This window comes from Heterodontus francisci, chromosome 13 (assembly GCF_036365525.1).
Source record: "Heterodontus francisci isolate sHetFra1 chromosome 13, sHetFra1.hap1, whole genome shotgun sequence".
In the NCBI taxonomy this organism is placed as follows: Eukaryota; Metazoa; Chordata; class Chondrichthyes; order Heterodontiformes; family Heterodontidae; genus Heterodontus; species Heterodontus francisci.
The window spans coordinates 92111001-92136807 of NC_090383.1; the positions used below are offsets into that span (position 1 = coordinate 92111001).

Consider the following 25807-nt stretch of genomic DNA (forward strand, 5'->3'; position numbering starts at 1 on the left):
TCTTTCCCGCCTCCACGTTGACTTTGAAACCTCTTATAAAATTACATCTTGTTCAATCAGGTGTAGCTGGGTTTTTGATGGCAATGTATTTAATAACATTTGATGAACCACAGAACTGACCCTAAAAAAATAACTTTATAATTGTGGAGTGCTGTTAAATGACTAAATAGTAGATTTTTAAGCTACATTTTTTTTGATCATTTAAAAAAAGTTTTGTCAGAATATTTTAGCTTCTACCTTCACCCCATGAGTATGTCCCAATCTTTAATTGTCTATGAAATTTTTTTAGAAGTGATTTTAATCTAGTGCTTTTAGTTTCCAGTCTGGGGGGGGGGGGGAATTGGGGGAGGGGGGGCATGTCTGTGAAAATCCTTTGATGTGATTGGCTTCTCGTACAGCTGATAACATGACTGCTGCTCCACACTGGGAATGCCCTGAAAAGAACACTGCAATCAGTTGTACTGCACAGCGCTGGAGCTGAAATTCTGCCCAGAGAGACTACTAGATCTTTCAGCAAGAGTGGTGAGCACCCTTGCTTCACCACTGACTGCAGAATCAGGCCCAACATTTCTGCTTGACAGAATCCAATGCATCTCATAATGTCGCAACATCATGACATGCATTGGAAACCCCTACCAACTTGAGCCTGATCCTCTAAGCCTGTTAGATAGATAAAATGCATGTTTTACTGGCTGCTCACATTGGAGATTCTGTCTTCCAACAAAACTTGCTACAAATGTAGAAACACAATATTGTTTTGCATTTGAAAGGAACTGTATCCTGGAAAAGTATAACCTGGTCAGTGCCATTATTCACATTCTCTTACTCGCTACAAAAATCCACAAAGGATAAGGAATAACAGTTGAGCATGGTGGATGAAATAAGACTAAATATATTGATCGCCACCCAACTCCACTGAAGAGTACATAAAACCTTCCAAAACAAAGTGTAGGACTTATACCCTGATTTTCATCCTGTACTACAAATGCATTATTAGACTGACAGTTTGTTTTAGCTGTGAACTCACCTGTGTAAGACCCATGTACTTGTTAATATTTTCTGATAGGAAAATTATGTCTCCATCCTGTGTGATCATCATGATAAATCCTTCCAGAGCTTTAAGGTACAACGTGTCCATCTGCTTTTCAATTTCAGTTTCATTCTCTGGTCCTCCTGTAATAGATAACAACACTCTGTGTTTGTAAAACCACTGGCGGGTTCTTTTGTGCATTTAATGCTCTTCAAGACATGACCTTGCAATGCTGGGAAATGAAGCTTTTTTCCACAATTTGTAATTGTCCTCAGAAGACTTACAAAAATGACAACAGTCTACTAATCACAAAATTAAAAATTGGATCTATCAAATTGCTCAAAATTGTTTTTAAAATTTTCACCCGTCATCTGAGTCAAAGGAAACCTTCGCCTTGGGCTGTCACCAAGTTGGAGCTGGACCTCCACTCAGAGGGCATGAGAGTGAAGGGTCAGCCCTGTGCTTTGGAGGCTGCCTTGCTGGTCCAGCAGAATGACGTGGACTGAGTCTTTAGTGCATGTATAGTGCAGTTATCCATTTCCTTACAGTGGGTGCCCTTTATTCATGCCTAATTTGACACTCTTCCTATGAACACTGAAGACTGCAATCACTGTTCACCACATCCCCCTGCCACTGCTAAAGTACATTTTCTTATTAGCAGGGTGCTCCTCAAATCCAAAAGTGACCACTTTCCTCAGTGCCACTTCCTGCAACAGGACCTCCAGGCTCCCTTCATTGAAGGGAGAGGTTCCTGGTATTCGGAAAGACCTCTTGCTTGGCAACAGTCGACCTTCACCCAACAAAAAGGGTTGCACCTTGTTTTACATGCATCTGTCCTTTAATAGCTACTGCACTTCAAATTTGCCAGCCCAATTCCACGTTAAACAGCACTCACTGGCCCAACCCTGCCAGATCCAGCGTACACAGAAACAGCATGGCATTGGATCAAGGAATGCGGTGGTACAGCAGCACAAACAGCACTACTTCATTTTCTTTTCTGATTGAAGAAATTGACCTTGTGTCTCGCATGCATCCATCACACTACAGATGTCACGTTTCAAACTGAACAATAGAACAATCATAAGGAAAAACAAAAGCAAAGTACATCTTTCACTCTGGGTTCTTCTGACAAGGAAATCAGAAACTTATAAGCAACTCAAGTTGCCTTCAGGATTTCATAAGCAGAGACAGTTACCCAATTTGCCTATTTCAACTACTTCACCACAGAGTGTAAACTGAATGGTAACTTTAAAAGGATATCCCAGATTAAACACAGCTCCATGTTAGCAGCTGAACATCAGAACCATGCTCCACATCTTAAACTACTTGGAGCAACAGCATGGGAGATCTGCTAATTTCCGCCAGTATCACTGAAGTAACAGTAACAATTTCATACTTATAGTGGTTTTCGACCATATTTGAAGAGAAGCTAAAAAATATCAGGGACGTGACCTCATAAATTGTTTCACTAATTCATCTTCTCTTCAAATTGGCAGGATATAGCATACCAACAGATATTAGTGCTGAACTTGATTCAACAGATGTATTTTAACATAAAGGACACTTTCCAAAGCTGTTAGCTCTTTTTTCTGGCAAAAGCAAACAAAAATTGATCTAAATTAAATGGCTTTAGAAGTAAATAGCTTATGTTCATCTTAATTCCTTGTGTCAAAATTGTAGTCTTTGTTGTTCTTCACAGTGTGACATTATATAAAATTTAGCTGAAAGTACTCAACTAATTTCATCTATATTAATAGAAATGAGTGTCAGCTGAGGGTCAGTTGGTACATCTGCCTCTGAGTCAGACATTTGTGGGTTCAAGTCCCACTACAGGACTTGAGCACAAAATCAGGGCTGATACTCCAGTGCAGTACTAAGGGAGTGCTGCTCTATTGGAAGTGCCATCTTTTGGATGAGACGTTAAACTGAGGCACTGCCTGCCCTCACAGGTGAACATAAAAGATCCCATGGCACTATTTTGAAGAAGAGCAGGGTAGTTATCCCTGGTGACCTGGCCAATATTTATTCTTCAATCAACCTTATAAAAACAGCTTATCTGGTCATTATTACATTGCTGTTTGTGGGAGCTTGCTGTGTGCAAATTGGCTGCCATATTTCCTACAACAGTGACTACACTTCAAAAGTAAGTGGCTATAAAGTGCTTTGGAATGTCCTGTGATTGTGAAAGGTGCTATATAAATGCAAGTCTTTCTTTTTTCTAAACACTGCAGTAATGCAAAGCGGTAGGTTACGTGCAGTAGCAGCATATGTTTCAGCAAGAAGATTGCAATGGTGCACAACAGAGATGATTGCCTTTAAGTCGTTTGTGGAGGGCAGTGGCCACACTCCCGGTGGTGCTGCTGGGACTGAAGAGCTGCCAGTCATCCGATTGGCTGGCAGTTCTTGGAGGTGGGACCTCTGCCCTTAAAGGGACAGAAGCCCCGATGCCAAGCAGTTAATTGCCTGAAGGCCATGCAAGCCAAAAATGGCCGCTTCGGGGGTGTCCCCAGCTTTCCAGCTGGTGGCTGCGGTCACTGCCGCAGCCATGAAATTCAGCCTTATATATGCACATAGTATATACATGCAATGTGTCTCATCTCTACTCCTTCAATGTTTTACATAAAGCAGAGCTCATGACTAAAGATCTCTATCTTATAAAAATGACGAATTGTGTCCCATCTAAGAAATGACCAAGTAGAAGTTCCACGATAAGATGGTAGGACTGCAGACAAGAAGAGCCGAATGGAAGAATCGCAGCAGCCAGACCGTTTCATGACCTGACAGAGAAGGAGATGCAAAGCTGAACACAGCCAGCCACATTATGATGAACGAATTGTTTAAGTTCCCATTTCCCAAGTTCACACAGCATCAGGCCTTGAGAAACATGCCAGGGATCGATTCACTCTTAGATTCTCACATCCTTGTTGTGGGAATGGTCTAGCTACCACTTTCTGCACCTTACTCCTTGCCAAGATTAGGAATTTCTAGTGTGGGGGAATCAACTCTGACACTAAAGAGTGGCATCACACAGATTAAAATGCCTTACATTTGGAAGTGATAAAACTGCAGGTACCTCACTTGCCATAAGTATGAGCAATGACAAAATAATCAGAGCTTAACTTTCGAAGTTTTAGCAACAATTTTTTCAACTGTTCCTAGAATCAGATATTTTCAGGACGTCATATCAACATTTGTCTTCAGATACATTTTTTTTTTAAAAAGGTTTTATTTCTAATAACTCTTCTGACAGAAAGGGCTGAATTTTACCAGCCCCTCTACGGCGGAGGTTGTGGCAGGGGAGCCTGTAAAATACTCGCGGGAGTGGCCCACCATGACTCCCGACGCCGAGAAGGCCCTGCTGCATATTACTGGCGGCGGCAAGGCCTTGGTGCGGCACCCCTCCCCCCCCACTCCCGTCGCCAATCAGCGGGGCCTTCATTTCAATATTAAAATGCATTAAAATAAATGTTAATGAACGACCTGGACCAAGCGGCTGTCTCACAGTGATATTACGGAAACCGGCCGCATGCATGCCTTCGGAACTCCGAACAGAGTTCTGAGGCGAGATACTAGTGGGGAAGGGGGAGGAATGCAGATTTCAAAGTGGGAGGGGTGGGGGAGCGGGGAAAACACTTTCTATTGACCCTGGGTATGGTGGGAAGGGTTTGAAGGGCAAATGTTACGAGGTTGGGAGGGGGAGGGGGGGGAAAGGTCACGATGGCGATAGAGTTTATTCAGAGACAGTGGCTCTAAACAGACATTGGTGTTGGGGGGGGTGGTGTGCAGGTTGAAAGGGCCTCCAGGTTGTAATAAAATGCTAATAACAAATGGACACAAATTCCCCTTTAAATATTACAATCTCATCTCAGGGCTTGAAGCCCTTGAAAAATGGCACCGGCACCTGCGTGGTGGCGGCTGTCGCCATTGCTGGGGACGTGGCAGCCGCCCCCTTACGTCATCGGGGGCAGCTGCTCCACCCCCTCCATGTAAATGAGCCCCCGCGCGAAATATCGTGTCCAATATAAGGTGGCCAAGTTCAAAGCATGCCGTCGCGAAGCGCGGCGCGGTAATAAAATGCAGCCCAAAGAATCGAAGCAATTACAAAACCAAAGAACATTCACACAAGAATTTTGGCTGTTAGTTCAATCCAAAGTCCTTAAAATGCTACTGAGAGAAGATAATCAGTTGGTCTAAACTACTGGGAGACTGGCTGATGCCCAAGACAAACGGAAGGTATCCTGCTTCTCAGCAGTCTAAATCTCCCTGACCTTTCAACTCCGCAGAAACTGTATTTGTTTTGAATTCCAAAAGTGAGATATGAAGATTCAGCACAATGCCTTTCAGAGAATGCCTTTGATGGTAGGAATGAATTATCATGAGAATGAAGAATTACAAATATGCATTGTTTTGAAAATGAATATCCTTTCCCACCCATTGTTACCTTTCCACAGGAATATTAAAAATAGCAAATGTTAGTATAAATATATTGATGGGGCAGAGCTCTGCACCAAAAAGCAAAACCAGGATCTTGGTACAAATGTTCTGTTATGAATTATTCAGTAGATTGGCACAGATCATTTCCAGTTCAAACCAGTTTGCTGAAGTCCACTACAAAAACATCTGTTATAAGAGTGTTCCACGAAACATTATTTCCTTAATGTCTCAGATTTCACCCCTTAATCTTCAGGCTAATACTAATTTCTCTTTAGAAAACTGATTATAAGAAAATCCCTTTGCTAGTAGCTTGGTTCAGCCACCTGAAGCCAAAGACCCAAAAGTTCATTCTTACTGAAACTACAATTCTTACTCAGTACACTGGCCATTGCCACTTTCATCACCCTAATAAAATATTTAAGTTTTATTATTTTTCCCATCAATGTTCTCTCCGCCCTCCTGAATGACCCGACTTCTTGCGCCTGCCCATACCTCAACCCAAGGGCAATCCATCATGAGCATGGACACACTATAGACTAACATAACACAACTGTTAACTGTTCTCACATATCCAAGTCTTTATTTAGCTTCAACTCCACCCTCTTTTAAATATTTTGTTGCATTTAAAAGGTTTGGTGAATCTAGATTAATTACCGTATCATATCACTTCATACAGCAAAAATAGTGCTCGAACCTCTTCAGATGCTGCTACTGCAATTATTTAGCATAATTTTTAAATAAAATATAATTATTGATTATATAAATTGTACTTGGTTACTCAGCCTCATGTGCGAAATGAGGCACGAAAGAGAAGCATTCACTTTTCTTTTCCACCTGGTTTAGGGTGTGGGAAATGTCGGCTGCAGTTCGAAATACATCATCCTGTCATTGATGCTTTACCAATGCTGAATGTTTAGAATGCCACTATATTCTTGGCACCTATTAGGAGGTGGGGATGGGAGGGCTGCAACATGAAAGGATTATCTTACCTAATGCAATCAATCAAAGAAATAACTGCCTTATGAATGCAGGAGTGCTAAAATAATTTTGAAATAAAAGGGTATCTTTTCTTCAGCTGGCACTGCTTGCCTTGGTACATTGCAGTAAGAACTGCAGATATTTTCATTCATCACCACCCCACCCTCCCAAAACCCCCACTTGTGACAGATGACCTCAGAGCCCCAGAAGTGCTGCTGGCAGCCCACCCCCAACTTTTAAATTAGCTTCATCTGGTGTCAAAGTGAGGGCAAATCAGCATGCAGACATTCTATCTAATTCACTTCTAGTGAGAACTGTACCAGAGTGAAACATTAAGATCATTGTTTCTCCTTTGTGTTGGGAAACAGTTTAAAGATTAAATTGGCATAATATTTTGTGATGAAATTAGGAATTTTTGTCTCGTTTTAATTTAAGTGGGCTGCTTTACTACGCTAAAGGTGCTATATAAATGCAAATGGTGTTGTTTAATTTAGTGGCTGTATCTTTAAATCCAGTTACAGTCCATAAGACGTTTAAACACCAATTATAGTTCAAATATCTGATAACAACAAACTGCATTTATAAAGCACCTTTAACATCGTAAAATGTCACAAAACGCTCCACTTAAGGCGATATTAGGACAAATGATCAAAAGCTTGGTCAAAGAGGTAGATTTTAAGGAGCATCTTAAAGGAGGAGAGAGAGGCACAGCGATTTAGGGAGGGAATTCTAGAGTTTAGGGCCTAACCAGCTCAAGGCACAGCCACCAAAGGTGGAATGAAGAAAATCGATGCCTGCAAGAGGGTGGAATTGGTGGATCCCAGAAGTCATAGAGGGTTGTAGGAAGTTACAGAGAAAGGGAGAGGCGAGGTCAGGGAGGAACTTGAAAACAAGAATGAACATTTTAAAATTGCTGTGTTGCCAAACAGTGAGCATAGGGATGGTGAATGAACAGGACAAGGTGAGAGTAAGCATATGGGCAGCAGAGTTTTGGATGAGCTCAGGTTTATGAAAGGTACAAGGTAGGAGACCAGCAAGGAGAACATTGCTGAATCTAGCAAGCACATGTCGTAGGTATTATTGGTTATAGTCTGCACCGAAAAATAATTCCAACTTAAGAAATGTTATGCAATTGATTCAGTTTGTACTTGACCAACAGGAGTTGTTTCCTTTTTAAATTTGATTGGACCTGAAAAGTTGTTATTTCCAAGAGTGTTAGTTTGAAAAGTATTAGTTTGAAACTTCTCAAAGAGAGAAAAATTTGAGGTTCCAAGGAATAGCGTAGATTAGTTAAGTACCCACAGTGGAAAGAAACGAAAACAAAAGAAGTACTATTATTTAAAAGCTACTTAGAAAGAATTAGGAGTTAGTTTATTTCTTACAGTTCAATTTTATTTTGGATGGAGGTTATCTAATGTGATTATGAAACTACATTATGTGGCTATTACTTAATATGCTTATTTATATTTTGTAAAAGGAATTTGCTTGCTATTTCAGATGTTAAAAAAATGACTGATGTGATGCTCTACATTTTGAAGACCCGTATGAGGTTAGAAGGGGAGTTAGCACTTACCTTTGAGTGCAACTAAGATACAAGAAGAAAATTAGTGTAGGATAAAAAGGTGAAAAAGACCCAAAAATGTATCAGCTGATGTTCCAATGTTTGTCTCACTTAAAATGTGGTTACATTTGTACAAAGTACTGTACTGCCCGATTTTATACAGAAGCTTTTATTGTCGAGTCTTCCGTTCTGCTAGCCAAACTCTCCTCTGACTCCACCAATGGGGAGTTTCCTTGTGCATCTGGAGCGACTTCATAGCAAATAGCAACGTCCATGACTTAGAACCTGTCTGGAGCTGGTGGACCCTGGGGAACTGTTACTGGCTGGAAATACAAAGCGTATGATAATATAAACTGGATTTCAAGAAGTGCAGTAGAAAAACATTATATATTGGAATAATAATCCTCTGAATTAATGGAAAAATTGCAAACAATTTGCCATTACTTAAAATTACTTCATAATTCTGCCAGGTTATTTTCCCAAATCTACCTAATCTTTTGGTACACTTAAAGAGAATTCTATAAATATTTTAATATATATTTGATTTTGTATAACGCTGATTTTACAAAGTCATATTAAGCAGTTGAATACCCTATTTGAAGTAAAGGAAATAAGGTTCAATAGAGAACTCTCTTGGTATTCTGCTAGGGGAAACAATTGTATTTATGTCTTCAAAGTGCATTGAAACTTTCATTCAGTTATGTATAATAACCTTCCTTTAAAAATAGCAGCTATAAACAAATTTTGATTAATTGTCTCCACAGGATGTACATGGTGCTGAGGTTTTACAGCACTTTTTCATGGATGCTCCCCTCCTCCCCCCACCAGTTTCCTTTTGAAGACAAGCTCCGAGACACACTGTGTTGTATAACAATTATTTATTCTTAATACATCCTTTTATGGAATCTGTGATAATCTAAACACATTAAAGTTTTAAGCTGAACTGATTTTAATGCACATTTTACACAGTCAATATAGTCTTTTATTAAAAATTCATTCTCGGGATGTGGGCATCTCTGACAAAGCCAGTATTTATTGCCCATTTAGATGCCCCAAGAAAATGGTGTGGGCCTTCCTGATCGCTGCAGTCCATAAGATGACGGTGATCCAACAATGCTTTCAGGACAGGGATTTCAGGATTTGGGCCCAGTGACGATAAAAGAATGGTGGCCACTCTTGCCAATACTGTCATTTATGAGAGGTAGATTTGTGAAGATGAGGTCAAGTAGCTTTTTCCCTCCTGTTGGTTCTCTCACCACGTGCCACAAGCTCAGTCTGCCAGCTATGTCCTTCAGGACTCTGCCAGCTCGTTATGCAGTGGTGCCACCGAGTCACTCTTGGTGATGGACATTGAAGTCGCCCACCCAGAGTACATTTTGTGCCCTTGCTACCCTCTGTGCTTCTTCTAAGAAGTGTTCAACATGGAGTGTTGACTCATCAGCTGAGGCAGGGCAATAAGCGGTAATCAGCAGGATGTTTCCTTACTCATGATTGACCTGATGCCACAAAACTTTACTGGGTCCACAGTCAATGTTGAGTACTCCCAGGGCCACTCCCTCTTGATTGTATACCATTGTGCCACCACCTCTGGTGGATCTGTCCTGCCAGTGGAATAGAACATACCCAGAGATGTTGAGGGAGGAGTCTAGGACGGTGGATGAAAGGTATGGTTCTGTGAGTATGACTATGTCAGGCTGTTGCTTGACTTGTCTATGAGACAGCTCTCCCAAGTTTGGCATAAGTCTCTAGATTTAGTAAGGAGGGGTTTGCAGGGTCGGGTCTGCCTTTGTAGCGTCCAGTGCCTAGGTAGATACTGGATGGTTCATCCAGTTTTATTCTTATTGTTTCTTGTAGAGGTTTGATACAACTGAGTGGCTTGCTGGGCCATTTCAGAGGGCAGTTAAGAGTCAACCACATTGCTCGGGGTCTAGAATCACATATAGGCCAGACGGAGTGAGGACAGTAGATTTCCTTCCCTAAAGGATATTAGTGAACCAGATAGGTTTTTACAACAATCCGGTAGTTTTACAGTTACCATTACTGGTACTAGTTTTTCCTGAATTCTAGATTTTATTTATTTAGCTGAATTTAACTAACTTTCGCAGCTGCTGTGATGGGATTTGAGCTCATGGCCTGGATTTCACGTTGGGCGGACGGGAGCCGGCCACCGCTTCTGTCTCGCCTGGGGATCCGACCCGGGTCCCCAGGCTTTAATTGTTCCAAAGCGGGACTTACACCCACTTGAGGGAGGAAGTCCCGCCTCATTGAGCTGCCAGCCAATCAGCGGGCAGGCAGCTCCGAGTCCCAGCAGTGCCACCGGGAGTGGTCGCCACTGCTGGGACTGCAGCCGAAGTTATGCAGCCAGGAAGACAGGTAGATTTTGGTTGCCTCGGCAGGGGTAATCGGTCGGGCCCCGCGAGGCAAGGGCGGTCAGTTGGGGGAAGGGGGACGTGTTTGGGTGCTGGGGGTGGTTGGGGTAGCGGGGGTGGCCCTCCATCAGGCACCCTGTGTCGGATAAGCAGGGCCCCCCCCCCCCCCGCCACCCTGGGACGCTGAGAAGCTGCCTGCTATTCCCAGGTGGCTTTTCCTAGCTGCAGGACGCCCGCTTGCCACGCATAAAATCCGCGTGGAGGCAGGAGAAGGCCCTTAAGTGGCCGTTAAGTGGCCACTTTAGGGCCTTGTTTGGCCTGGGGTGGGTGGGCCGTTTATCGCACCCCCCCACCCCGCCCTACATAAAGGGGGGGCAGAGGCGGGAGTGGGTCGTGAAAGCCTCCCACTCCATTTTACGTCACCGCACCACCCCCCCCCCCCCACCATCATCCAGTGCGGTGGGGTGGCGTAAGATTCCAGCTCATGTCTCTGGATTATTAGTCCAAGCCTGTAGATTACTAGTCCAGTAACATATCCACTTTGCTACCGTACCCCTAATGTTGCTGAAAACTGTGCATTCATAAGCAAACAGCTCCACCTCTTACCTTGTATTAGGGGGAAAGGGCATTAATGGAGCAGCTAAGGCTGTTATTTAGTTGAAAGGCAAACATCCATGTATAGTGTGCAGATCTGGACAAAAATGTACATTCAATTCAAAACTTAGAAACAAATGCCTTTTGTGTTTCTCCAGCTCTTATTTTTCTCTCATAATGTATCATTCCCAGTTCAGATCCAACCTTATCCTAGATTTCTGACTGTGTTGATTTGAATTGGTCTTTAGGAAAAGTATGAACCCTGAATGGAGTGACCTTGCTCTTATGCTGTGTTTATGTTGTGCTACATGTTTGAGATGGATAACTGCAATAAGTGGTTCACAGCCAGCAACACTGCTTTTATACTGAGAGCTACTGATCACTGCAACTCAGTACTCTTGCTGCCATGGGAGTGCTCTGCACATTCATTCTTAGATACATGCACAGACCGCAGGGCCTGAAGGCTAAATTTTAAATGTTTTTAGTGCATGACTACTTTAAAAAAAAACTACAGCCTTCACTTCATTTTATAAAGCTTTCAGAAGGTTACACTATTACATTCCATGTCTTTGGGAGTAACACACAAATGATAACAGTTCCCATAGATTCTGCTCTATCTCACCGATTAAACTGTTGCACTGGAGTTGGACAAAAACTTAGACAAATAGGGGAAGAGAAAGAACTACGGGAAAATGTCAAAAAAGAAAGAAAAATAGACAAATTATAAACATTTTATATATTTCAGTTTTATTTAGAGTACTTTCACAATATCGCTGATGTTAGAACTGTTGCATTCTGATTACTGTGTTTAAGGAAAGGAAAACTAAGGAAATGCAGATAAAGTATGTTGTATACAAGAAAGATCTAACCATTGTTACGCCAATGTGCTTTGTTTAATCCACTGACTGGAGATCTGAATTTATATATTTTTTTAAAGACATTTTTAAAAGACAAGCTGCCAGCAAAGTCATGCTTTCAGCTTAAGATGTCATCTAGTCCGCAACACTGTATCCTACATTGCAAAGGACCGTACGGAGGGAGATGAAATGTCTGCATTTTCCAGCAAGAACCAAGACCCGGGAAATTTAAAGGAGCTACCTGTTCTTTCAGCAAGCACAGAAATATTGCTAACTGCTATGTTTGAATGGCTGGGTGACTGTTATATAACAAGCTCCAACCCGTCTGTGGTTTTAAGCTGGTGTTTTCTCTGCAGCAGAGGAGAAGCAACTGGACTCTGACATGAGCAGACCCTAAGTGGGGGTCCCTCTCTCTCTCTCTCTCCATTCCAGCTTGAAAGCCTTCAAATCCTGCTTGTTGACTGACCACCTTTGCATACACCAGCTACAATCAGAAATCCCATTGAAGGAAATCATCCGCATCGTAGTCTCCAAGAAACCCACCAAACCAGTCATCTACCTCTTCAAACTAAAAGTCTCAGGACCACTGAATTCAGCTAGAAGCCAGCTGAGTCACCAAACGCCATAGACTATATACCCTTTTTTCTATGGACTCTAACTCAACCAATCTACCTTTCCCCACTCTGTAACCTATTTATTTGTGTGTAAACCTCTAGCTTGTGTGTGTGTGTGTGTATGAGAGTGAAAGTTGGCACATTGTTTATTATTTTTATTAGTTCAGTTTAGGCACAATAAAGTTAACCTTTTTCTTTGTTAACTCAAGAAAACCTGTAAAATTGGTTCTTGTTATGATCATAGCAAGTAAGTAATCAGACACCTACCGAATTGGCCAGCACATCCACTTTAAGAAAGAATTAAACCAGTTGTGGTCAAACAAGGAGGGGGAAAAGAGGGAAGCCCTTCGACCCCTCCTTACTTGACCATAACACCATGATACAGGAACCATGAATGTCAATACTGCCTCACTCCCTATTACCATGCTAATTATGTCATTATGATCCCTAATATTCTTAAATTGCTAGGCTGCTGATCTCACAAAACTTTGACAGTGTATGTTTAAAATATGTAAAATATTTAGTTTTGTTGTGCCACAGTACACCCAGTTCCCATGGCCGTATCTGCTGTGAGTCATAAGCGTCCTATGTCCATTGTGGTCCTGAGCCACCATCAACCCCTCCCACTCTACTCTGATTCGCAATGATTCTGCACTTACACTTCCAGGCAATTTTTCCTCTGTACTTTTCATTTCTTTTGGAGGAGAAAAAAAATGTGAACAATGTGGCCATCTGATGTCTTTGTTAAAATTAACAAAGAGAGGAAAAAATGATTCCAATGGAAAGAATCTACATCCCTGGTGAGGCACCAAACTTGCAGAGTATGGGAAGGGTATATGATTACAACACTTTCGTTCCAAATCTTCAACCTGTGGGAAAGGCTTCCAGCTGGGAGCACAACATTGCAGAATTGCATCGTAAGAATAACACCTTAAAAGAGCAAAGGTGATCGTGGGTCTAAATGCTTCCAGTGTGAAATGTTCATTCTTCTCCATGCTCTACATTATACCACTTAAAGCACCTCCATGAATCCTTGAGGACCAAAGAATCAAAAGAGGCCCACTTACATAAAAGGGAATTCTCCATCATATCAGCTAAGGATAATTTTGCATAATGCATCTCCTACTAGGCTCTGATTACCACATAGCTGTTCTGCTTTCAGAGCAAATCAGTAGGGCTTTATTTTTAACTCTGTTTACATCAAGTTAGAGATAAAAATAGACAGCTCCTGATCAGTTTCGAAACGGACCAGCAAGACTCAAATGAAAGTCAGGTATGAAGGTTTAGTGGGTTCTGTGGCTACCATTACTAAAATCCATCTTTTTCAGTTAAATAGTCTTCCAGGCTCAATGGAAGAGCCATTTCAAAAGTGAGTTACTTTCAAAATAAAAGATAATTTAGGAAAAGGCCCAACTGGTTTTAATCTAGTGCCCGACACTGTGGAATTTTGGGAGAAGGGCATACCCCTCCAAATCCCCATGTGGTAATGTCCGAATTTTGGCAGAAAAGGATAGTTGCAAAGTGCAAGCCAAAGGATTTCTATGTACAAAGGGAGAGAGAAAATGGAGGTGCAGTCATCCCAAACTATTCCTGCACACCGCATAGCAGCTATTTCCAAAGGCCTGGCAGCAGGTTGTCTGTCTGGGAAATAATTTTTGGCAGGTGGAGACCTAAAAGGCCAGTGGAATAAATAAAAACAAAAATTCAATTGTTTGCACCTAATACTTAATTTTATTGTGACACCAGCCTCATGTTACAACCTTAATGCTTGGTGTTACCATTAGTACGAATCTCATTGTTACTTATCGGTCTGTTGTTTTTGGAAGGAAACATTTTGCAGTAAAAAGCAAAAATCCTAACCAAGGCAGTTGTGCTGGTTAGCCAAATGAATTTGATTACATTTACAAATGTTTTTTTTTCATTGCACTCATTGTGCTGTACACACATTTGACTTTGGCAGTGATGTTCTGTTCTACCAATACCCGATGACCTTGCTGTGATAACAAAACAAATGTTGACAAAAATGGAGTGTACCAATTTGCAAATGCAAATAGTCCTTCCTTCCTCCTTGTTTTTGTCGGGTTTTTTTTGTTTGACTTTTGACGTTGTGTGTTTGACGAAGAACAGAATTTGAACAAGCTATGATGTTACTGCATATGGTGATGAAATAAATGTCAACAACTCCAGAAAACATTTCTATCTTTATTAATCTGATCGCATTTGAACTATAATTGTTTTCTCTTTACCCTTACTTATCAATGCTGAAAGACAGCTAATTTGGATGAAAAGGAAATTGTATTTTTAGTCCAGAGAAGATGGGGTTAAACATTAAGAGAGAAGGGAAATCAAAACAAAACAAAAAATCTTTAGAAGAACTCTATGCTTCAAGCACGTTAAATCATTCTACTTCATTTTTCAGTTACACTATGTACCTTCTGTGTAGAACATGGAAGTATTATTATAAAACCATTGTTCCAGCTGATTTCCTGCGATACTAATCTCAATATAGTCCCTAATCCAGGAGCCACAGTTCCTTCCACTGAATTCCTTCCCTCCCCACATTCTCATATCATACTACATAGGATTACCCAATCAGAGTGAATTTGTTATTAAACAAAGAGAACATCTTTTGTTTCCCGAAAGCTTTAGTGGGTAAAGGTACTATTCAGTATGAAATCAAGCCCTACATAGTATAGGTGCCAGGTTCAATCCACACATCTGTGCTGTTCTTATCAAGAACTGTAGCATGGCCCCAGTATCTATAGATTGCAGATTGAAGAAGAAAATAATCAGTCAGGCTTTACATTGCAATCCAATTACAATCTGAAGACTCATGATATAAATAGCATATGTTCAGATACCTTGTGAAGACCGAATCAGGCTTGGCAGTGATACCTTCTATTAAATAATAACCTGCTGAAACTCAGTGTGCATGCTTGCATATAAAACATTGCCACTTGGTTGAGGCTTGTAGAACTGTACTTCAGCATAAGTCAACACTCTCAGAAAAGAACAAAAAAAAATTAGCAGGGAAGAACATACCTTTCAGTCTACTTGCCAGAATTACCCTCCTGTTGCTGATCTCAAGTTCAGTATTCAAACTAAACTTGTTGGAGACTAGAATCCTCAGTCTTCTGTCTAAAGGAGATACCTTTAGGCTTTGAGCAATAGTATATTGCCATTGGCAAATTTTACCTAGCTTAGTAAAGTTTAGTCAAGTTCACCTGGTTAATTGGTTCACCTAGTTATGACGAAGTTTTCCCATAATTGATTTAACTTAGGTTGTGTTTATAACCTAAGGTTACGGCAAACCTTTCAGCCTGTGAGAAAACTCCACTAGTGGACAGCATGGCTGACAGAAATGTAAATTGAATTCTTCAATCTTGGTGGGCAAGACTTAAAGCTGTGAGTGGAACCTTGTGATCCATGAGCTTTAGTACAGGTACCAGAATGGCAAGCATTTGTCCCTACATAAATCACGGGTACAATAACTATATAATTTTTCTAATGATTTAAAATTGTCTGCTGAATTAAAGTGGATGAATGCATTGGAGCCATGTAACTGGATTTTAAACAAAATTGTTTTTAATGAATTACATCTGTTTATCTGAAATTTTTACTGGGGTAAATAATTACCACTTGCCCCTAAATAAAAGTTCTCTTATAAATGGACACAACTATCATTGATTCACAGAAATTCTTAATGACAGAATTTTCCAGAGGACCAATCCAACATTTTCAATAGACTCTGATCCGCATTAGGATCAATCTTAACTCATCAGCCAAATGAAGTATATTGCAAACCTGTTAGTTCCCTATTTTTAACCAATTTGCTGTCATAAGAACTGCCATTTTTAGCCCAAATTAGATATTATTCAGTATCAAGATTCTGGTGAAGTACTGCACCATGAGATTCATCACATGGAGCTGCTTGTCTCAGTTGGGATATTTTGAAGACGCATCACTGTAAAGATAGAGAAAATTAGAAGGTGAGTCAGCTTGAGCCACTGTCACATGTCCATTCGTGTCTCCCTTGCAAGAGTCCCTTGCTCAACACCTTTCCACAGTTGAGATCAGCAACTAGCTTTGTTGCTGTGTTCAACTAGCCTTGAACTCACATCCTGCATTCCATGGTGCAGGAGTTTGGAGCTACAGCAAACCACCTGTGTTTATAATTCACCTTAAAGTAGTAAAGTAAATGGAGCACCTGAAAATGACGTGTCAGTAAAACATGTTCATTTTATCCTATCACTTTCTATTCTTGGTACATCACTGCTAGAGAAGTTCATGGAAATCATGGATTAATTTGCATGTTATTAAGCTATATAAACAGTTATATGTCAACTTGTGCATAGTTGGATAGCAAATATACCATTAATAGATTTACTTCAAAGTCAAAAGTAGAAACTAATACATGAACACTTTGGTGGTAATGTTTGGATTTCATTGGAGAATAACTGTTGGAAGCCCTCTATCACACATTAATAAGTTACCTCATTTAAGAGTCTGAATCAAGAACATTGCAGCATGTATGAATAAAATTTCAAACAGTTGACTGAATTAGGTTTCCTGGAACTATCCAACCAAATTTCCTTTTGTTCCCTAACTCATTATACAACTTAACATTAACAGTGCACGACAAATAGTGCAGGCATAAACAACATTTCACAGACAATTTTATAAACAGGCTTTCCTGGTGTCAGCTGCACTCACTCATGCTCACATTGAAATGGGCAGAATGGTTTTGTGAACCAGTTCATCATCCTTCCCTTTTACTTTCAATTCTCTTTTGTTTTGTCTTCACAAGGCATTTTTGGGAACATAACATTTTTTTTTGTTCGACAAAATATTAATATTTGTGAAAATCTTCATCCATTTTGCTATTGATTTCATGAATTATTATAAGAAACATCCTTACCATTTGTAGTTAAAGAGCATTAAAACAAAGAGTACTGGAAATGAACACCAAATTGGTCAGAATCCAAAAAAACAAAGCTAGATTATGAACATCTGAACCATTAAACTATCGTTACCTGTCAGGTCTTTTAATCTGCTGTGTATTACCTATTTTATGTTTTATTTACAGCATCTGCAGTTTAACTTTTTGTCCTTATAGGATATCACTTTTAATTTTGAGTTAGATCAGTGATGACACTGACTCTTCCTATTTGAAGTTTTAAAACTCAATGTTAGAATTCTTTTTTAAATTATATTTTGCTGACATTTGAGTGCAGCACTGAATGTGTGCTATATTGTTGGAGGTGCCATCTTTTGTATGAGGCATTAAAATGAACATATGGACATACGAATTAGGAGCATGAGTAGGCCACTTGGCCAGTTGAGCCTACTCCGCCATTCAACAAGATCATGGCTGATCTGATTGTAACCTCAACTCCACAGCCCTGCCTACCCCCAATAACCTTTCACCTCCTTGCTTATCAAGAAAAGACATAGATTGGGACCTGAATGTTGAAGGGTACATGACATTTAGGGAGGACAGGAAGCTGGGAAAAGATGGATGGGTAGCTCTGTTGATTAATGATGGTATTAGCACAATAGAGAGGAATGACCTAAGTTCAGGAAACCAGGTTGTAGAAGTGGTTTGGGTAGAGATGAGAAATGATAAAGGCAAGAAGTCACTTGTGAGTGGTGCAGAGGCCTCCTAACATTAACCACATGGTAGGACGGGGTATGAAGGAAGAAATAATGGGTACTTGTCAGAAAGGTACGGCGATAATCATGGGGGATTTTAATCTACATATAGACTGGAAAAATCAGATGGGCAAAGGTAGGTTGGATGAGGAATTCATAGAATGTTTTCGAGATAGTTTCTTAGAACAGCATGTTCTGGAGCCAAGCAGAGAGCAGGCTATACCAGACCGGGCACTGTGCAACGAGAAAGGATTAATTAATGACCTCATAGCGAAGGCGCTCCTAGGCAGCAGTGATCATAATATGATTGAATTCTACATTCAGTCTGAGAGAGAGAAAGTGGGTCTAAGACTAGTATTTTAAACTTAAATAATGGCAATTATGAGGGCGTGAAAGCAGAGCTAGCAAAAGTGAACTGGCAAATTAGGTTAAGGGATGCAATGACAGATATTTAAGGGGATATTTCAGAATACACAGAATAGATACATTCCAAAGAGAAAGCAAAATTCCAAGGGGAGGACCCACCATCCATGGTTATCTGAAAAAGTTAAAGATAGTATCAAACTTAAAGAAAAAGCATATAATTCTGCAAAGGTGGGTGGCAGGTCAGAAGATTGGAAAGAATATAAAAAACAGCAAAGAATGACTAAAAGATTAATAAGGAGGGAAAAATTAGAGTACAAGAGAAAGCTGGCTAGAACTATAAAGAAAGACAGTAAGAATTTCTGTAGATATTTTAAAAAGAAAAGGGTTGACAAAGTGAGCGATGGATCTATAGAAAGTGAGTCTGGGGAATCAATAAGGGAAAATAAGGAGATGGCAGATGAATTGACAGATATTTTGCAACTGTCTTCACAATAGAGGATACAAGTAACATCCCAGAAATAGCTGTAAATCAGGAACTGGAAGGGAGGGAGGAACTCAAGAAAATTACAATCACCAGGGAAGTGGTACTGAGCAAATTGTTGGAGCTGCAGGCTGACAAGTCCCCGGGTCTTGCTGGACTTCATCCCATGGTCTTAAAATAAGTCACTAGTGAGATAGTTGATACGTTGGTTTTAATTTTCCAAAATTCCCTAGATTCAAGGAAGGTTCCATTAGATTGGAAAATAGCCAATGTAACTCCTTTATTCAAAAAGAGAGAGAGACAGAAAGCAGGAAACTACAGGCCAGTTAGCTTAACATCCGTCATGGGAAAATGTTAGAAGCTATTATTAAAGACGTTACAGCAGGGTACTTAGAAAAATTCAAGGTAATCTGGCAGAGTCAACATGGTGTTGTGAATGGGAAATCATGTTTAACCAATTTATTGGAGTGCTTTGAAGAAGTAACATGTGCTGTGGATAAAGGGGAACTGATGGATGTACTGTATTTAGATTTCCAGAAGGCATTTGAAAAGGTGCCAGATCAAAGGTTATTGCAGAAAATAAAAGCTCATGGTGTAGGCGGTAATACATGGCATGGATAGAAGATTGGCTAGCTAACAGGAAAGAGTGTAGGCATAAATGGGTCATTTTCTGGTTGGCAAGATGTAATGAGTGGTGTGCCACAGGGATCAGTGTTGTGGCCTAAACATTTTACAATTTATATCAATGATTTGGATGAAGGGACTGAAGGTATGGTTGCTAAATTTTCTGATGATACAAAGATAAGTAGGAAAGTAAGTTGTGAAGAGGACATAAGGAGGCTACAAAGGGATATAGATAGGTTAAGTGAGTGGGCAAAGATCTGGCAAATGGAGTATAATGTGGGAAAATGTGGAATTGACCATTTTGGCAGGAACAATAAAAAAGAAGCATATAATCTAAATGGTGAGAGATTGCAGAGCTCTGAGATACAGAGGGATCTGGGTGTCCTAGTGCATGAATCGCAAAAGGTTTGTATGCAGGTACAGCAAGTAATTAGGAAAGCTAATAGAATATTATTTATTGCAAGGAGAATTGAATACAAAAGTAGGATGTTATGCTTCAGTTATACAGGGCATTGGTGAGACCACATCTGGAGTACTGTGTACAGTATTGGTCTCTTTATTTAAGGAAGGATATAAATGTGTTGGAAGCAGTTCAGAGAAGGTTTACTAGACTAAAACCTGGAATGGGAGTGCTGTCTTATGAGGAAAGGTTGGACAGGCTAGGCTTTTATCCACTGGAGTTTAGAAGAGTAAGAGGTGACTTGATTGAAAAATATAAGATTATGAGGAGTTTTGACAGGATAGATGTGGAAACGATGTTTCCCGTTGTGGGAGAATCTGGAACTAGGGGTCACTGTTTAAAAATAAAAAATAGGGGTCGCCCATTTAAGACAGAGATGAGGAGAATTTTTTTCTCTCAGAGGGTCGTGAGTCTTTGGAACTCTCTTCCTCAAAAAGCGGTGGAAGCAGAGTCTTTGAATATTTTTAAGGCAGAGGTAGATAGATTCTTGATAAGCAAGGGGTGAAAGGTTTTTGGGGTAAGCGGGAATGTGGAGTTGAAGTTACAATCAGATCAGCTATGATCTTGTCGAATGACGGAGCAGGCTCAAGGGGCCAAGTGGCCTACTCCTGCTCCTAATTCGTATATTCAATGATTGAGCTTCCATAGCCCTCTGGGATAGAGAATTTCACAGCTTCACCACCTTCTGAGTAAAAAGTTTCTTCCTCATCTCAGTCTTAAATGGCCTGCTGCTTATTCTGAGACTGTGTCCCCTTGTTCCAGACTCACCAGCCGGAGGAAACATCCTATCCACATCGATCCTGTCACGCCCTGTAAGAATTTTGTAAGTTTCAATGAGATCACCTCTCATTCATACAAGCCCAGGTTCTGCAATCTCTCTTTATAAGACAATCCAGCCATCCCAGGGATTAGTCTGGTGAACCTCTGTTGCTCTCCCTCCATGGCAAGTAAGGAGACCAAAACTTTACACAATACCCCAGGTGCGGTCTCACCAAGGTTTTATACAATTGCAGCAATACATCTTTACTCCTGTACTCAAATCCTCTTGCAATGAAGGCCAACATCCATTTGCCTTCTTAATTGCTTGCTTCACCTGCATATTAGCTTTTAGTGACTCATGAACAAGGACACCCAGGTCTCTTTGGACATCAACACTTCCCAACCTCTCAACATTTAAGAAATACTCTGCCTTTCTGTTTTTTCTACCAAAGTGCATAACTTCACACATACAGGATCAGGATTCAGATTTTAAACACTTTACTTCCCCAGCTGACCCCAACTACTTTTCAGGATTGAAATTTCCCACGGTGTCTAAACTGAGAGGGAAAGCTAGCAACCTAACCCCAGGTTTCTGTATATACTGGATTCAGTCAGAGGCTACAGAAAGGCATAAAAGCAATGCAATTTAAGTATTTCTTTGATTTTTCCTCCCTCTACTGATTCATACGTCACTGCCCCAAAACACCCCACGAAAAATAGAAAAATGTGAGATATACCTAGTGTAAAGTTGTGCCTTATCACTTCTTACTGTGAAATATTATCAGACCACCTCACTACCTTATTGGGCAGACACAAAATGACATTTTAAAAGACATAGGCCATGGTGTCACAGTGTGGGAGGACAAAGATGATCAGCAAGTGGAACAGAGAAAACTTTCAACAAAAATGTGATGGATTGTAAGTATACACGTGGATTGGAAGCAAAATCTCAGCAAAGGATGCGTATTACTGGTATCACCATACAGACATTTTCATTCAAGATATTTATTTTTTGGAAGTTATGAATAATATACAAAGACAGGCCAGAGGGAAAAAATCTTTTGTTATTTACTGATTTGATGCCATAAAGGAATTCAAAACCTTCAGAGATAAGTCTATTGTGAACTGTTTAAAATCAAAGTTCCAGGCTGGAAAAAGTCCTGGGTTGAAACCTTTTTCATTACCTTCATTAGATTTCTAGGCTCCTGGGAAATAAAATGAGGCATTTGTACTGGTATAAAAATTGAATCAACGGGGAAATTGCCGAGACTTTTTAATTACAGTCCTGGCAGTATTATTTAAGTTACAACTCTCTGATTTACCTATAAGCAAAAGTCATAAGACATCTCAATATTTTTCTTTAAAAAGTTCAAATTAGCTATTAGCTTGCAATAGATTGGAGCACCAAAATGCTGCACTGCAGTGCTGCGACTGGTTTTGCAGCCCTAATCCTCCTACACACTTATTTATTGATTGTAACCACACTCCAGTGTAAAGGTGCTAAGTAGAGGCCTACAGGGAGGGAGGTGAAAATAGAGAGAGAATCACATGCATGCCACCATCACATTACTGGCTGCCCCGTTTAGAATATCAGAGGCCTAGCATTAACTTGTGCACCCTTCTGTCTGCAGAGAGCAAGAATTATAAACAAAGCAAAATTTCTGTTGTTTTCCCATTATTAAATACCCTTAGCAGTTGGCAGGAAAAAAGACAGAGGCGCAAGGAGAGAGCCAACTGTGTAACAGCCCCGACAAACAAATTTTTCTGCAGCACCTGTGGAAGAGTCTGTCACTCTAGAATTGGCCTTTATAGCCACTCCAGGCGCTGCTCCACACACCACTGACCACCTCCAGGCACTTACCCATTGTCTCTCGAGACAAGGAGGCCAAAGAAGAAGAAATACCCCTCATAATGTTGGTAATGCAAGAAAGAAAAAACACGAGATGTATTTCAAAAAACAACCTTTAACTGCTAATCTAAGCTTGACAATAATGCTGGCGGTGAGGGAGCGCGAATTAAAAAAAAACTACAGTTGTTTTCAGTACAACATGCACCAACCATTGTTTCTGTAAATCATTTTGCATACATCACTTGTAAAGGGTAATTTTCTGACATATTTGTTTTCTTATTGGGAGTAATTTTCTGTATTTTCGGAGTAGGCGCTGGCAGGGAAGAATCTTGCATTCTGGCACTACATATCAGGAAAAGTGCACGCACGTTGTCTGAAAACTTCCATCCAGTGATTTCAACGAAAAGAAAATCACTGGCAGCATATCTGTGCTTTTTCAATATATGCTAATGTGGACAAAAGTTCCCATTGACAATGTGTAATTGGAAAATTTCCACCACTATTATTTTGCTGGAATATTACCCTTGTGGTATGTACCTGATTTCTGTATCACCATTCAAATATGAAATAGTGGGCTGGATTTTGAGCCCCCGCCAAGGCTGGGAACGGAGGTAGGTGGAAGATAAAAATAGCCCTGCTGGCTGGAGTGCCAGTTCCTGGGCTCCATCCCACCTCTGAGCCATTTTTGCAGAGGTTGGGGGGTACATCGGGGTGAGGCGGAGGAAGCGCTGCCCAACTGCACAATGCGGGAAGTGGACACAGCTCGGTAAGAGTCTTTTGAGGTCAGTTTAGGTGCCTGGAGGTGGCCTCCCCGTGGCAGACCAGGGGACCAAAGCTCCAGGCAAGCCTGCAGGCCCTCACTGCCTGCTGGGCACAGGAGCAGCTGTAGACCACCCTGTAGCGGGACCACTCCCCCACCCACCATCCCCCCACCCTCCATTTTGAAGCACCCTCTACTTACCCTCTATTGCAGGCAGCTGCTTGCTTCTTTCAAGCTGGAAGGCCTCTGATTGGCTCTTTAACTTCAAGAGCTCACCCGCCATCCTTATTTGGACAGCGAGCCGTCTGCAGGCCTATTAAGAGGGCGCCCCTGTGAAAATCAGAGCTAGTGACTGTTTACCCCCCAACGGTGGGTTCAGGACATGGAAACAGTCCCGACCTCTGTTTCCTGCCCCTCGAGGGAAAATCCTGCCCAATGTGCTTTACTTACAACCTGTACTTCCATATTTGGTGCTTATGCCCCTCGTTCACCAGCAACACATAGGGAATTGGGCGAGGAGCAGTCTCTCACTCCAGCAGCAAGTATCGGGAAAATTGCATGCTTCTCCCAATCTTCTGCCCACTCAATTTAGTATGTGGAGTGGCACTAGAATCCTAGGTATGGTGCTCCCTGCAGATCTTTTCCCAACCAGAAGCATGGTTTCATAAAACTGGGATCATAATGCATAGCTAGTTTGGATGGGAATCTGTGACAGAACACATTTTTGCACTAATAGATACAGAGAGGAGTTTCCATTTGACCTTATTTATCATGTATTATCTTAGCTGTACTTTGTATTAATCCAAGACTTTTTTCTTATCAATCTTACCTGAACTCAAAAGCTTGCGAGTACGTAAGAAACTAATTGTCAGGCGCATGATAGATGCTTTGTCCAGGTGTGTACTGACGTTATGTGGCAGTGGAAGCTGGTGAGCCAGCTCGTAAAACACCTCTGTCTCTTTGCTCCTTCTGCATCTTGCTGCATCCCTCGATTTTTCCTTCCTCCTCTCTGAGTTACTTCTGAAAGCAAACATTGAAAGTTTAATTCAGGGTTTTCAATCAAGAAATCCGACACAATATCATAATAGCATAAATCAACATTTCCAGGTATATATAGTTTTGTAGAGAGAATCTACTGCCAGCTCATTCTGAAATCCACACCTAACAACATACCTGCAGGTACCTCCAGGCCATCCAATCTTCACCTACCAACATTTAGCCAGCTGCATGCCCAAAGACATCACGTGATGTAAAACAGGCCTGGGACTTAAGCTAGTCCTCAAATTGATGTCATCAGGGGCTGGGGGGAGGGTAGGATTAACATCATCACGTACCCCCCTCCCCACCCCCGCTTACAACCCACACTAGTTAAAATTTCCCTCTAACTTTTACTTGATGGCCTTGTAACTTGAAAAAAAAGGATAATGCTGGTCTGCCTCAAGAACCAAAGCAAAACGTTTTTGTGACATTTTTCTCTGTGTGCTAAATCCACGAAATTATTATAAAAACATCCATAAGTAACAGGTTTCCGATTTTGCTATGGGCTAGATTTTCATCTTCACAGCCTGGGCAGTAATCTGGCAGGGCAGATCCACATCTTTTATGGAAACTGGTGTTCATTTAAAACTCAGGTGCACTCTGTAAAAGGTATGCAATCCATTTAGTCAGATTACCTCACAGGAGGTGAAGACAAAAATTTACACCTGCATCTTGTGCACAGAGCAAATCTTCCCACAGGATGTATTCTATTTTTCTAGTTCCATCATGCATTATGAATGTTGGAGAAAACAATTGGTTTCCACTAACAATAGGCGAGGTCAAGTCAAGTGGCAAACTAGAACTTATAACAAGATAAGGCAAGTTAGTGCTAAGTATTGGAATACTTTTATCATTTTGGTAAGCTTCAAGTGCTTCCAAGGGTCAGATGTAGAGCAAAACATCTCTGTCTTGGTCCATGCTTTACCCCAACCTGTGAAAAGCACCTGCCATTACACATGATTAAATGCAAGCATTTGTCACATCTGCCATCCTTACAGCTTACTAAGTGAGTTTGCCAATTTAGCGCCAGTTACTACTGGATTACGAACAGCTTTGTAGTGTAGGTCCTCACCCACCAGGAGACGAGCTAAGCATTATATATAGAATCCCCAGAGAAAGGCATCTTTCTGAGTTGGATTTAAGCCCAGGTCAAAGAACTAAAAGTGACAATGCCACAAACTCTCTGTACAGTCAAATTCTTGGCATTAAATCAATGGAATTGTTAATACCAGTTTAGGATGATTATCTTGGAATGCAATTATCTAAGAAATTTACCAAATTACCAAGTTCTAGTTTCCCTCAATGTGTTTCTGAACACATAAAGTTTAGTTCCAAAAATGTATCTCAAAAATTATCCTTTGAAATAAATGGGTAACACCTC

General features: G+C 40.8%; 1 protein-coding gene across 2 annotated transcripts in view; it reads right to left on the minus strand.

Moving 5' to 3' along the window:
* Positions 1-25807, minus strand: part of epas1b (endothelial PAS domain protein 1b) — a 154070-nt gene that overhangs the window by 61084 nt on the left and 67179 nt on the right. For both annotated transcript variants that reach the window (XM_068045188.1, XM_068045189.1), the window contains exons 2-3: positions 24218-24408; positions 1028-1173 (exon numbers count right to left, since the gene is read on the minus strand). In XM_068045188.1, the coding sequence (XP_067901289.1) occupies positions 1028-1173; positions 24218-24408 (337 nt within the window). The remainder of the gene's footprint in view (positions 1-1027; positions 1174-24217; positions 24409-25807) is intronic.